Here is a 14,393-nt window from a genome sequence, read left to right as displayed (position 1 = left end):
GAGGGAGACAAGCAGACTCCCTGCTGAGCACGGAACCTGATCCCAGGATGCTGAGACCATGACTTGAGCTGAAACAGAGTCAGGCAATTAACCGACTGAGCCACCCAGGCACCTCTTGATACAATTTTCTTTTAAGGGCAAAGAGAGTTGTTCTCTTAAAACTACACATTTTGATCATGTTCTACTCCTCTCTAGAAGCTCCCTTTCAGGGTTATCTTCATATTAGAATGTCTGAAAGTATGCATCAAGGCTTTCCAGCATTAATCTAGATTACTTACCATTCCCTCTCCCAAACCTACCCTTTGTTTCTATCTATTAAGGGAAGTTTATCCTTTGGAAATTGTACCCTTCTCTCTGAAGCATAAGATTCACATTCTCTGTGAAGTCTTTCTTGATAAATCTCATTTGGTTTGGTGTCAGCCCCCCACTGTCCTAACCACCCCTCAGCATCCATGTTTACAGACCTCTCCAGCATTTGAAATTTATTCTGCATGTTTTATGAGTCTGTTAATATGTAATTGCATACTTTCATTACCCTATTTTTTTCTTCTGACTCACCTTTTCAACTAGCCACCCCCTCAAGGGAGGCATTTGGTATCTTTAGAGCCTTCAATAAGCTACATATAATGACCCCATAGGTAAAGAAGAGGATGCATATCATCAGGGCAGATCAGGGAAGCCAGTTAGAATGGTGAACTGGAAAAAGACATCAAGAAAGTAGGTAAGGATAGACGATAGAAAGATACTGCCCCGTATTGAGACCATCTGGTTACATGCTTATAAGTGGGTAACTGACAGGATCTTTCCCCTGAGAGGTATATTAAGGTCTTCCAGCAGCAAGGTGGTATACACATGCCTTGGATTAGGATACAATGACCAGTTCTGTAAAAGGAAGCAGTGGTCTTCAGTCCAATTTCAAACTCCTCCACTGATTCACTGACTGTCTGATTGTGAACATCTACCTTATTCCCCAGTGTTTAATTCTTTTTTAAAAAAGATTTTATTTATTTATTTATTTGACAGACTGAGATCACAAGTAGGCAGAGAGGCTGGCAGAGCGAGAGAGGAGGAAGCAGGCTAACCCAATGTGGGACTCGATCCCAGGACCCTGGGATCATGACCTGAGCTGAAGGCAGAGGCTTTAACCCACTGAGCCACCCACGCGCCCCTCCCCAGTGTTTAATTCTATTTGCAAAATAGGTATTTTCAATTTTTTGATTTAGATCTCTAGCTGATCTCATCGAGCTCAATAGCTTTAAATACTTCTCTCTTGAATTTGAGACTCATAGACCTATTCACTTACACCATGTCTTCATTTGGTTGTGTCTCTTGGGCATCTTAGACTCAATATAGCCCAAACCAAACCTTGATTCTCACCCCTCAAGCTGCCTCCACCCTATTTCAGTAAATGGCAATTCCATCCTTCTAAAAACCCTGACTTTGACTTGTACCTCACACTTCATATCCAATCTATCATCAATTCTGTTGCTCTACCTTCAAAATATATCTACAATACAACTATTTCCCACCAACCCTACAGACACTATCTTGGTCTAGGCCTACATTATCTTCCACCCAGATTATCACAACAGTTTCTTAACTGTTCCCCTGGCTTCCATTCTCAACTCCTTATAGTCTGTCTATAAAGAAGCTAGCCTGCTCACTTCAAAAGGAAAGCCATACCATGTCACACCTTTACTTAAATTCCTCCACTGACTTCTCCTCATTCTAAAGAACCAAAGTTCCTCATACGGAATTCAAAGCTCACTAGTTTTATTATACATCTCTATGATCTCATCTTCTAACACACTCCCTCTTGTTTATTCAGCTCCAGCCACAAAGGGTTCCTTCCTGTCCCTATGTCAACCACTTTACCTAATTAGCATTCTATCCCACCATCACTCTTCACCAATCCTGCTTTATTTTCTAAAGAGCACCTACCATTACATAACATATTTATTTTTCATCTTGTTCCACTAGAATGCAAACTCCATGACAGCAGAGGTGTTGTCTGTTCTGTTCATTGCTTTCCCCCAATACCTAGAATAGTGCTCCTCTGTGTAGCAGTAGTAATTTCCAGGTATGAAATTCAAAGGATTTTTCATTTCATTGGAGACAAGCAAGCAAAAAACCTTTTGGTTGCTCAGACGATCTTAAAATAATCAAAATACTTCTAGAATGAAGCTAGATTCCACAGCATCCATCAGGATTTACAACTGTAGGAAATGATGAATGACAGTGTTCAAATATGCAAGCCTTTCAGATGCATCAGAATCACAAGAACATGGCAAGAATCACGTGCCCAATTAAATGAATATTCTTGGTACGTATTCACCAGCTCGTAAACAGATGTTGACCCTGAGCAGACTGTCCTGATGACTCTGCTAGGAAGAAAGGAGTGACATCACTGGAGAACCTCAAGGCATATGCTCAGGCAGGTGACACACACGCACACACCGCCTAGGCTGTCATTGCTGAAATCCATGCTGACTGCCAAAGAAACCTGTCTTATGACCAACTCTCAGGGGAATTCTCCCAGCCTGACGATCACCTCTAACTCCTCTGCAGTTAAGGTTATGGGGTCTCTCTGTGATCAGTGCTATGTTACGCTCCTCAAATGCATATTTGTGATACCTTTTCTTGTTTAGTCAAACACTTATTCATGAAAAAAGGAAGGAAATAGAATTTGTTTAAATTCAGTTTCTAGGTCCAAGGCAACCTATTAGGGCTGTCTCCAATACTGAAGCCCCGGTTGTCGTCAGTACCTCTCTCCACAGTCCCCTCAAACTACTTACTCTCTGTATTGCGCCCCCAACCTATTATCACCCTAAGCAATACTCCCCAAACTGTCAATGCCTCAGATTCCTCCTGCCATCACCAACCACCAGAGACCCCTCTTCTGTCATTCATACCTCCAGAATTCCCGCCGCACCGAGACTTCCCTCAAGAAAGCCCACTATGAAAGCGCTATCCTATCAGCCATACCCCCAAACTCCTCTTCCTGTTACCAACGTGCACCGAACCCCGACTCCTGTTACCAGCTCCCGACAACATCCCCTTCCCAGTCACCAAAACCCTCAAAGACAGCCCTGTAGTGAACGTCATCATCCCCACTTCTCCGCGGTAGCCCCTCTTGGAGCCGTCTCCTGCCCCGCCCCTTTACGTGTGGCCTCGCCCCCCGGCGCGCGCCCCCAGAAAGGCGCCGGAAGCCCCGCCCCCGGCCGGTTGCTAGGCTCCGGCAGCCGGAAGTCCCGCCTGTCGTGTAGTCGCCGCCGCCGCCGCCGCTGCCGTCGTTGTTGTTGTGGTTGGTTCGCTGAGCTCCGCGGCTCCGAGAGCCGGCTTCATCCCTTCCCAGCCGCCGCCATGAAGTGGATGTTCAAGGAGGACCACTCGCTGGGTAAGGGCTCCCTGAGAGACCGGGTGGTGGGGGGGTCAGGACGGTGGATGGGCCCCCTCCCCCACTCGGGCCGCCTTGGGCTGGACCGGGAGGGGCGGATGCCGCGCTCCGGCCTCGGGTCGCTGAGGCCTCGGCGCCCCCGGCGGCTGCCCACGGATCTTGTCCCGCCCTTCGCCCTTCTGCCGGGAGGCAGGGGCCGAGGTCTGAGGCCGCTGAGACTCCGGAACAAGGGCCCCGGGGCGTGCGCATGTCGCTGGGGGAGGAGGGTTGGGGACCTGGGAACCTGAGGTCGGGCAGGAGCGACCACCAGCAGGTCTATGTCTCCCACAGAACACAGATGTGTGGAATCTGCGAAGATCCGAGCGAAATATCCCGACCGGGTTCCGGTGAGTGCACTCCCCGCCCCCTCACCTCGCTGTCACCCCGTCGTTTAGGACTCGTGATAAGGCCCCGGGCTATTCAACAGTTGACAGGTTGAGGTTCCAGTCCCAGTTATAGTAGCAGACAGGCCAGACTGGGTTAGGGGCCTTCCGGGTCCGTGGCGTGAGGGGCTTGAGCTGGTGCTGTTCAGGGTGTCTCAGTGCTGAATCTCCTGATCTAGGCCAGCGAGCTGTCTGCAGCCTCTGGGCTCCCTCGCCAATTATGTAAGGAACGATGTTCTAGGACAGGGCAACAGGTCACTGCCACTTTTGGGAACAACGGTGGAGGTAGACTGTGACTTTGGTCTTAGAAGTGGTACTTTAGTCTCAGGACACTCACCTTTAACTTTGAGCCTCTATCTTTGCTTGACTTCTGGCTTCCTTTCCTCACCAAAAATCTGAGAAGCCTCTGAGAACGCTTTCTCTAGTTTCTCCTTAATCAGTAATTAATATGATCCTATATTTCTTCTGTGGTAGGGGGTAAGTTTCTGTAATCCTTAACTGATTTTTAAAGGACATCCATGCCTGTCATTGTAGCTCATTGTTTGAACAGTTCCTTTGAGGAGGGATCAGGAGGGACACATTTGAAACCTAGTTCAGGGAGAAGCAACAGGCCAAATGAGGAGCTTGGTTCTTGGCTGTCTGGGATTGCCACCCATTCCTATTAGGCCATCCTTTCCCGTTTCCTGTGTTCCTTGGGATCTTCTCCTCTAGTGTGAAGACAGATCCATTCTGGGGTCCTGGAGTAACTGGCTGTAGATGAAACTGTTACCAGATAGTCTCAGTTCTGCCCAGACTAAGTGTTGAAAAGCTTTGTAGTAAGGGCTGTGTTTCTCTTATGCTTGCTGAGATCCAGGATGATAAACATAATTGACCACAGAAAAGCACTTTCTGTTTCTGTATCATACATTTATGTCAGTTCTTAACCTCCAGAGTTAAGAGTTTGTGGTTTATTAAATCAGGGGCCTATTTTCCAGTGTTGTGCAGTTTCCCTCCCACCTCCTTGCCCACATACTATTCATCAGCTCCTTGACAAGGCAAGGCCAGAAGAACACAGGGCCAGAGCCTCACTTTAGAAATCCAGTCCTGATCTCTGTTTGCTTTCCTAGGTGATTGTGGAAAAAGTCTCAGGTTCTCAGATTGTTGACATTGACAAACGGAAGTATCTGGTTCCATCTGACATCACTGTGGCTCAGTTCATGTGGATCATCAGGAAAAGGATCCAGCTTCCTTCTGAAAAGGCAATCTTCCTGTTTGTGGATAAGACAGTTCCACAGTCCAGGTGAGAGGTGTTTACTGGCATTGGCCATCTGTTTGGCTATTTACAGAACTCTAAATTTTGGAGGTCAGAAAACTCTTAGAGGTCCTGACTGGAAGTCTGGATTTTGTGCTCCCTGACATGAGGAGTTCGAGGAAAATAAGAAAGGGCTGTAGTGCATGGGAATATACTTTGGATCAAGAAAATAGAACAATGGGGCGCCTGGGTGGCTCAGTGGGTTAAGCCTCTGCCTTCAGCTCAGATCATGATCTCAGGGTCCTGGGATCGAGCCCCACATCGGGCTCTCTGCTTAATGGGGAGCCTGCTTCCCCTCAGTGGGGAGCCTGCTTCCCCTGTCTCTCTGCCTGCCTCTCTGCCTACCTGTGATCTCTGTCTGTCAAATAAATAAATAAAATCTTAAAAAAAAAATAGAACAAGTTTGGACTTAAAAAAAAAAGAAAAACCTGAAATCTAGCCTCAGACCCTCACGAATCCTTTAAAACAGTTGAGGATTTACTTAGGCTTAAGCCATCAGTAGAACTAAAGCCTAAAATGAGGTTTTCTTCAAATGACCCATGAAATAAGTCCTGCCATTCTCCACTGGGAGCCTGTGGGCCCTGCTGAGGCTCGGCTCCAGTTAATCACCCTGCTGCTGGCTCTCCAGACCTAGTTCTGTGCCCCTGGCGAGCCCATAGCTGCCTGATCCTCAGGTATGCTGGAATGGCTACTGTCCAGCAAAAATTCCCCAAGGTCTCTTTATAGACTTACACCTCCCTCGTACCACCTGCTCCGAATGTCAGAATCATTGCCCCCCCCCCCCGCCTTGCTCTAGCTGTTGTGCTGCCTGGAAGCTTTCTTTGGGATAACTTGGGGCCTGAATCTAGGCAGGGGCATTACACTTCTCTCCTTCTGTGTAGTTGACAACCCAGCTCTAGTCCCCTGTAGGAAAAAAGAAAATGGACCGGCTCCTTCTGGATTCCTGGTGAGTCCTTTGCTATTACTGGTTGAGTACTAGTCCCTGAGCCAGATGCTGGGCCCTCTCCCCTGAGTGTGAGTTCCTGGCTGCTTCTCATCTTGGAGACCCAAACTAAGCCTCATTTGTTACTCCTCCCAAGTAGTACTTCTAAAAGCTAAGGCTTTCAGAAGCCCAGGGAACGAGGCCCGTGTGGCCAAAATATGTTTCCTTTGAAAACCCTTGAAAGCTCCAGAAAAGGTGTAAGCCAAATTCCAGTCCTTTTCCTATGAAAAGTAGAGTGCTATGGCTATTTTTTGGTTTGATTTTATTGCTTTCTCAGTCTCAACTACCTCCATTTCCTGTGTTGGGCAGAGAAGCAGGTCAGAGGAGAAATGAAATGCTCTGCCGGAGGAGGTAGGCCTCGGCCCTGCCTGCTAGGTGCCGTTGGCCTACTACAGCTATAGTTCGGGAAGCTGCGGTGTTGGCAGAGGCCGTCTTGCCGCCTGCTGGAGCTCTTCCAGGTTTCCTTCCTGGGCCTGTAGGCTTCGTGGTGCTGGGTGCCCTTTTCATCAGGGTCGGAAGCCGTGGGCATCGGTGGTCACGCTCAGCTTCTCTCAAGGTGGTGGGAAAGTAAGTCCTCACTCTTTCCACCTGCAGCTTCTGCGGAGTCTTGGCCACCCTGTCTTTCCTCCTTCCTGGAGGTGGCTACTTAGTAGAGGAAGTAGGTGACTATGACCTGTGGCATTGAATTTATTTTGTCAGTTCTGATCCCATGATACTTCTTAAAGGAAAGGCTTTTGGAGACATTGTTACTCTGATGGCTCCACGTTAATCTAGCAATTAAAATGGCTGCAGATTAGCGACTGCCCCCTCCCTCCATTATCCCTGAGCTATAAATAGAATTGGAAATGAAAGTGATTCTCAGGGCAGCAGAGGCTGCTTCCTTTTCTCTCTCAGTCCCCTTTGCCTTTCCAGGCTGCTAAGAATCAACTCTAAAGCAGATGACACCAGTGACCCAAGTCAGGTTTTCAGAGAATGACTAACCAGGCTTGCTCTGCCCAGGCCTTTGGCCTCAGTTAATGGCTTTCTGTCCCACACTTAATGCAGCAGTTTGGTTTCTAAAAAATAGTTCTAGAAAAATGGTTTCTAAACAAAAGTGGTGTGTGACATCATTGGGCTTTATGCAAATGCTGATCACCTGACGGCAGCACACACACAATCACACAGGGTCTCCCGTGAAAGCTGGTGTGTGACTCAACCCTGCCTTCTGCTCCCCAAGGCACTTCAGCAGCAGCCTCTTCCTCAGCTCCTTCCAGCCTCCTTAGGGAGGTGCGGGGCCTCCGTTAACCTTCCACCAGGGCTTGCAGCCTTAGGAGAGTCTGGGGACACGGGAGTTGGGAAAGGGTGAATCCAGGCCTACAGGAGCCCTCTCCCATCCCGTAACAGACAGAGCTGCGGGAGCGTCACGTGTGAGGTGGGAGGCGAAGCAGGGGTAACTTCAGTTGTTCTAGCCTTGCAGTGGAACTTTGGGAGTGTGTTCTGGAACACAAGTGATTATCATGTAAAAGTGTGGTGATCGTTTAGAGTAGTGAGTATTAAATACTGATTCTAGAAATAGAGACCAAGGCAAGTCCCTGAGAGTTTTACTTCCTGAATTCTTTCTGAGTTCTATTTTTTTTAAAACAGGGCTGGGGGAGGGAATCTCACTCAGCTCCCTTTTCCCATTTAGCATTGGAAATCTGAATTCTCTGCCTAGGTTCCTGTATCCAGAATCAGCCCCAAAACAAAAGAATTGTGTCTTGGTGCAGACCGAGCTTGAGAAAGAGTATCAGTGTACAAGCTTCCCAGTCATGGCATTAGGGGAGAACCCAGACCTGGCAATAGTATTTACGTTTTGGTCTTTGTTTAGAACACAGACGAGTCTTGTTAATCCCCATTTAAAATAGAAACAGTAGTATATTATTAAGTAAAATATCTCTAAGATGTGATAATTTGGGAATGTTAGTTACATTTGGAAACCAGTTTGTTTAATATTGTGGCGCTTAGTTGCTTCTTCGATTTTAAAGAGCTATTAAGTAAAAGTTGTGACATCTTACAGCCCATCCTTTATTTAGAAATGTGCTTAGATTAATCACTTCTGATCATTTCTAGGTAAATATCTCTTCAAAGGTTTATTCTCGCAGTAACAGAATAGGGTTTATTTATATCCGAGAAAAATCTGACAAAAGGAAGAGCCAGTAGTTAATTTTTATTTTTCAGAATGTTGGGAGCCTTTCTGGCTACATTACCTCTCACTTCGAGGTGGTTGCCTTCCTTTCCAGGGTCCACAGCAGTGGCCATTGTCCTCCCCCCTCACCCCTGCTATCCTCCCCATCCTCCCCTCCTGGAAAGAGAGAAGTCCAGGTCCAGTGGAAGCACGTGGGCGCCAAAGCAGATGGGTGTCCAGGTGTGTGCCCGTCAGGCCAGCCAATTCCTGAGTCAGGCTGGAGCCCACAGCTTTCATGACCTAACCTTGGTCAGGGGCTGCGGAGGTTCTGCAGGGCTTAGGCACCCACACACTTCTATGTCGGCTGCCCCCGCGCATGTGCTCTCGAGTAGCTTAAAGCCAGAGTTCGCCCTCAGCAGCACGGCCGTTGCTGGATGGGGACCCTTCTGAAAGGTGCCGTTGTTATTGGCTGGTTTGTCTGAATCTGGGTGACTCCGAATGGAGGGTGAGTGACCGTTTTCGCAGTCAGTTTAGGTTCATTAGACTCGGTTCTTCAGGGCCCCACCACACCTGAGATGGGTTCCGTGGCTTGAATCTGCCATTGGCTTTTCCCATCTCTTTCCTCGTCAGACTCACGAGTGTGGAAGGTGGCGGGCCTCCTGGTGCTCAGCCGCACCCTTCCGGGGTGAGTGCCTGTCCTCGCTGATGTCACAGTGGTGAGCTTTAGGGTCTGAGGTCATCTCTGCGTGTCTTCCTTAGCCAGTAACTTGGGTGGGAAGCTGTGGAGGAGCAGCGTGGCCCGCAAGTTGTCGGGCCGTCCCGCAGGCCTGTGCTGCTTAGCCCGAGGGGCGCGTCAGAGCCGCCGGTACGAGCATCCTCGGGCATCCCGGCCGCGGCCTGCCCAGCGCTGTGGGGCTCGGGCTCTGTGGCCTCTGAGACGGTGGAAGCTCCTCAGAGGCTTGTGGAACTTGTCCTAAACTGACAGGCCAGCCTCCTGTTGGAGACTGTCCGCTGACTGGGGTCGCGTTTTGTCCCCCTGCACTTCCATTTAACTCTCTAACGGGCCTCAAAATGTCAGCTGTGTTTGCGGCCAGCTCTTTTTGGCTCCACACCAAATTATTCGGCTTTGTATGTGTGTGGCCCGATCCCATAAGAGCTATTTTGAAATCATACCGTAAGATGTCTCGGTGTTCTCCTGTGGCACTCAGTGACTCTCAGAATCGGGCATTCGGTCCCGGGCTGCTGAATGGAGTGTGCGGCGGCTCCCCGCCGTGAGTGTCGCCACTTTCCAAGTGCCTGCCCAAGGGCTGTCCTCTGCGTGTAACACCCAGGGCTGCTGCCAGCCGAGTCAGGTTTCCGACGAGGATGCGTGACAGAAAAGGAGAACGGCAAGAGGACTCTTAAGAGTCGTAGCACAACCAGCCGGTTGTCCCGTTACAGGATCTGAAGGAGGGAGTCGTGTGACGCGGAGGCTGGGCGGCTGCCTTCCTCGGACATCTGTTACAAATGTAGAGTCTCGGGCTCCGCTCTGACCTCCCGAATCCAGAGAGGCGCTGGGAGCAGATGCGCGAGTGATTTCGGGTGTGCGTGCGTGTGCGTGTGTGTGAGCAGCTGTGTTCTCGGGAGATCTGTGCAGAAGGTACAGGATGCTGACGTGAGGGCAGGAGGACAGATCTGTGTGTTCACTTGGAGGCGGCTCGGCTTAGTGCGAAGCACGTGTCCTGGCGTGAATCATGTAACTTCCCTGTGTGTCATTTTTCTTATTGTTTCACTTCTGTTGTTCTCTGTAAACTGTGCCTTGTGATTCCTGTGAGGGTGATGTTGCCTCTGAAGACTGCCGTGAGGATAAAAAGAATAAACTCAGAACAGTGCTTGGCACATAAGTCTGTTATAATTCGGAGTGTTATGATCCCCCTCTGCAGCAGCTGGGGCACAGGTTAAACAAATGTATAAGCCCAAGTTTTACTTAAAAGACAGTGCAGTTTAGAGACAGGCGGGAGCGAGAGCCACATGGTGACCGGCCTCTGCTGGCACAGTCTTCAGGCCTGCCATAGGCAGCGAGGGACCCTTGTTCACCACAGGCCGAGTCTGGGGTGGGCCGCCGGTATTTACATAGCTCCTCAGGTATTTCTTTCCTTTTTTTTCCCCTAAGATTTTATTTATTTATTTGAGAGAGAGGGAGAGAGAATCTGAACCAGACTCCCCAGTGAGTACAGAGCCCAGCATGGGGCTCGATCCCATGACCATGAGATCACCGCCTGAGCCGAAACCAAGACTCAGACGCTCAGCCAACTGAGCCACCCAGCCACCCCTTCTCAAGTATTTCTAATTCAGCAGTGGGATTTGGAGTATATGCACTGGGGCTTCTGACTTGCTAGGAACGGCATACTTAGTCTGTCGGGTGGAACTAGATGTGACATTGGTATCAAGCGGTGGCTGCCTTTGAATTGCACACAGTCTTTTACTTTGCCTCTAAATCCCTCTGGTAATGAATGGCCTTGGGGAGATGGTGGCACAGGTGCTCACCAAGGTCATCCTGGACATGTGGATGGGGTGGGCTTAGAGAGCTGTGCAGTAGCTGTGGCTGTTTTCCCTGTCCCCTCACCCCGAGGCATCTCCGAGAAAAGCGGGAGTCCTGGGGCATTCCCAGCCAGCCGGGTGGAGGTCTTGAGAGAGGCAGCTACGTGTCAAGCCTTTGGCTGGTCTCTGGCTCCTCACGGCATTTCCTAATCACATGGCTCTTAAAGATGAGCGTGGCAGACAAACAGAAAAGACAGATGGGACGCCTGACTGGCTCAGTCAGGTAGAGCCTGCAAATCTTGATCTCAGGATCCTGAATTTAAGTCCCGTGTTGCTTGCTTAACATAAGAAAAGCAAATACATTAAAAAGACAAGCACAGCTCCCTCTGGTAGAGAGACTGTTTTTTCCACCTCGCTTCACCTGGAATCATCTTGGGCAGTTTAAAAACCTACTGATGCCCGGGCTTGAGCCTGGAGATGTCTCAAAGCTCCCCTGTGATTCTGTTGTAGAGCTGAGGCTGGGACCCACTGCTCTCGGGGGCCTCATGCTGGGGCTTCCTCCCTCTATCCACCGTCCCTCAAGTCCTCGCGTGCTCCAGGGCAGTGCTGTTGAGAAATGGCATGTGAGCCACATGTTCTAGTGCATTAAAAAGGAAACAGGTGAAGTGAATTATATTTTATGTATCCAGTATATCCAAAATGTCATTTCAACATGTAATAAAAATTGAGATTTTTACATCCTTTTTTTCCCAGCCTGCTTGAAATCTTGCGTATGTTTCACACGATGTTGTTACACAATGTAACAACACATTCCAGTTCAGACGAGTCTGAGCGTGCAGCCTGGAGCCAGCGGCTATGCTACCGGACAGCCATACTGCAGGACATTTCTCTCCTAGCAGAAATAGTGCGTGTAGACAGTGCTGGGCCAGGGCGTCCTTATTTTACACATCCCAGGTTAGAGCTCGGAAGCACCCTGTTAGTTACCAAATGCTGATGACAGGTCATTTGTATTCAGACTCATCCGCCCTCATGTTGTTACTTAAGAATTCTCATCTGCCCACGCAGCCAGCCGGGCCAAGCTGACAGTTGGGCAGGAAGAACAGGAAAAGGAAAACTCCCCCTTGCTCCGTGCGGCCCGTGTCCCCGTTTACATGGAGGTCCTTGCGGCCCGCCAGGAGCACACCAGCAGAGTGGGGCAGTCCCAGTTGTACCAGCTTGCGGCCCTACCCCCCTGTCACCCCGTGGCCCTTGTTTTACTGAGTCCTGCTTATAAGCTGCTGTTGTGGCCTGTGCAGCTAGTGACCTGTGCCGTCTTTGGCTGGCTGTTAGACTGCTGTCTCACTGGTTCTCGGCGACCCCACGTGCGGGGGCACACTGACGCTCAGCACACATCTGTGCCGCCTGCTGTTCTCATAGTGCAGTCACGTGGCCACAGCTCTCCTGGGGTTCCCCGTGGTACTAGTCTTAACTCTGGAGCCTGTACAGCTCAGATCCGTGGCAGAGAACTAGATTAGGTCTCCTGTACTGCATGCAGTCTGTTTTACCGCTTAGGAAGACCAGCTTTCCTGCCCACACATGTTTAGTTTCAGCAGTATCTATTTCTGGAGGGTTCTTAGGAGCTTTGGGCAGGGTTTCTTCAGATCCCAGATACAATCAGGGCTTTTTGCATTACACGTGAGGAAAATAGCTTCTCTTTGATGGCACTGATGCTGATCGCTGGGTCACGAGGGTTTTGGTGGGGGGAGCTTCCACAAGACTGAACCCACTAATATTGATCATGTTAGGTTCAGATTATAAACCTTCACATAAGCCTGAAGGAGAAGCAAGCCCCATGTAGTTTCTTTATCTTGGTCCTTCACCCATGCAGGGATGGGCCTCTTAGGCTCTTAATTTTGCTTAGGTTTTATCTCCTGCCCTTGGCATCCAGAAAGCATTCAGGTGCTAACCAGGCAAGCCCACTCAGGGAGCCAGCACTGGCCTCTGAAGGAAGAATTTGGCGTGAGTGTGCAGCGGATGGCCTTGCCTCAGGGCAGGAGGGTGGAGATTTGATTCTAGTCTTATTTACTGATTGCCAAGAGCCTAATTTATTTTAATCTTTCCTGGCTCCATTTCCTTTCCGTAACACGGATTGTTGGCACACAGCAGTGCTGAGATTGGAATTACTTTCACTTTCATAATCTATCACCCAGGCAGAGCAACTGGTCCCAGCGGTCTGCGCCTTATCCTCAGATCGTCTTTCTTCAAACACCCAGACTCAGTGACCAAACCCAATTCTCAATGTTGTTTTTTCTTTTCTTTCAAGCCTAACTATGGGACAGCTTTACGAGAAGGAAAAAGATGAAGATGGATTCTTGTATGTGGCCTACAGCGGAGAGAACACTTTCGGCTTCTGAGGGCCAGCGCTGGGCTAGGTGCACCGTTCCTGCTTGTGTATCTTGTAAATAGCCGGCCGTTTTCAGTTACCAGACCTCTTCACATAGACCTAAGTAGTGCATTTGTAACTGGATTTATTTCTTAATATATTGGAAGGTTTTGTTTCCTTAGATTAGTAAATTATCATACAGAGTTTTATTTTGAGTTTTCCTTTTTGTGCACTGTCCTCATGGCTGTACCCTCCAGGGAACCTATTCTCTGAGGATCATTATTTAATGAAGATATTTCCATATTAAAGTGAGGTAGGTGGGGTATTAAAGTGAAAGGGAGGGAGATGATACATTTCTTCTGGATTATGTTTGAAGTGTTGAAGATGGCTAAGTATTAAAAGCACCCAAATTAAATCCTTAGCAATCAGACACTTGCTTCACTAGATTTTGCCAACTGCCAATCATGTTGGACTGAGCTAATCTGTTCCTCTTTCTGAAACTATTAAGGTAAATAATTAACAATAAAACTTCCTCTTATAAAGGCATTGCAGTGTGACCATGTCCTTTATTCGCTTTCTTCCAGAAGGGTCAGAGCAGTGGCTTGGCGTCTGCTAGCCAGCATCAGTAGGGTTTGTGGAGCCGCTGGCTGCACAGCCTGGGACAGGAAGCAGTGATCTGTGTCGTAAGAGAGGCTTTTTTTTTTTTTTTAAAGATTTTATTTATTTGACAGAGATCACAAGTAGGCAGAGAGGCAGGCAGAGAGAGAGGAGGAAGCAGGCTCCCCACCGAGCAGAGAGCCCGATGTGGGGCTCGATCCCAGGACCCTGGGATCATGACCTGAGCCGAAGGCAGAAGCTTTAACCCACTGAGCCACCCAGGCGCCCCTGGGAAACTACTTTAACTAGTATCTTATTTCTTTCCAGTATTTATTTTTGGAAATATAATTAAATGTGAATATATGTCCTTATTCTATTTTTTTCCTACAAAAGAAAACATGTATTTATGTATGTTGTTTTTTTTCATTTAACAGTATATCCTGCTGACCTTTCCATATCAGTTCATAGGGAAACTTTTTTTTCATTTTCACAGCTGAATGGTATTGTGCTGTGTGAATATGTTATTACATACCTAGTACCCAGACCCCTATTAATGGCCTTTGGGTTATTTGCAGCCTTTCACCATTACGTATAGTGTTGGGATGATAACTGTACACACACGGCCTCTTACTTACATGTACTTGCACTCTTCATGGGGCTGCTCTCCAAGCCCTCTTCC

General features: G+C 48.7%; 1 protein-coding gene across 1 annotated transcript; it reads left to right on the top strand.

Annotated features, from left to right (window-relative positions):
- Nucleotides 1–3,222: 3,222 nt before the first annotated feature.
- On the top strand, nt 3,223–13,663 carry GABARAPL2 (GABA type A receptor associated protein like 2). Its single transcript, XM_047712326.1, has 4 exons — nt 3,223–3,397; nt 3,728–3,783; nt 4,926–5,098; nt 13,058–13,663. Exons 1-4 carry the CDS (start codon nt 3,364–3,366, stop codon nt 13,146–13,148), a joined length of 354 nt encoding a protein of 117 aa, XP_047568282.1. The 5' UTR covers nt 3,223–3,363; the 3' UTR covers nt 13,149–13,663.
- The last annotated feature ends 730 nt before the right edge of the window (nt 13,664–14,393 follow it).

This window comes from Lutra lutra, chromosome 17 (genome assembly GCF_902655055.1).
Source record: "Lutra lutra chromosome 17, mLutLut1.2, whole genome shotgun sequence".
In the NCBI taxonomy this organism is placed as follows: domain Eukaryota; kingdom Metazoa; phylum Chordata; class Mammalia; order Carnivora; family Mustelidae; genus Lutra; species Lutra lutra.
Note: the sequence above shows the minus strand (reverse complement) of the source record. Positions and strands in the feature narration are given on the sequence as shown.

Excerpts from the sequence above, each read along its gene's own strand:
- GABARAPL2 (XM_047712326.1), top strand. The coding sequence starts at position 3,364 with ATGAAGTGGATGTTCAAGGAGGACCACTCGCTGG. Across the intron at positions 3,784-4,925 it reads AATATCCCGACCGGGTTCCG|GTGATTGTGGAAAAAGTCTC; the intron begins GTGAGTGCACTC and ends TTGCTTTCCTAG. Across the intron at positions 5,099-13,057 it reads AAGACAGTTCCACAGTCCAG|CCTAACTATGGGACAGCTTT; the intron begins GTGAGAGGTGTT and ends TTTTCTTTCAAG.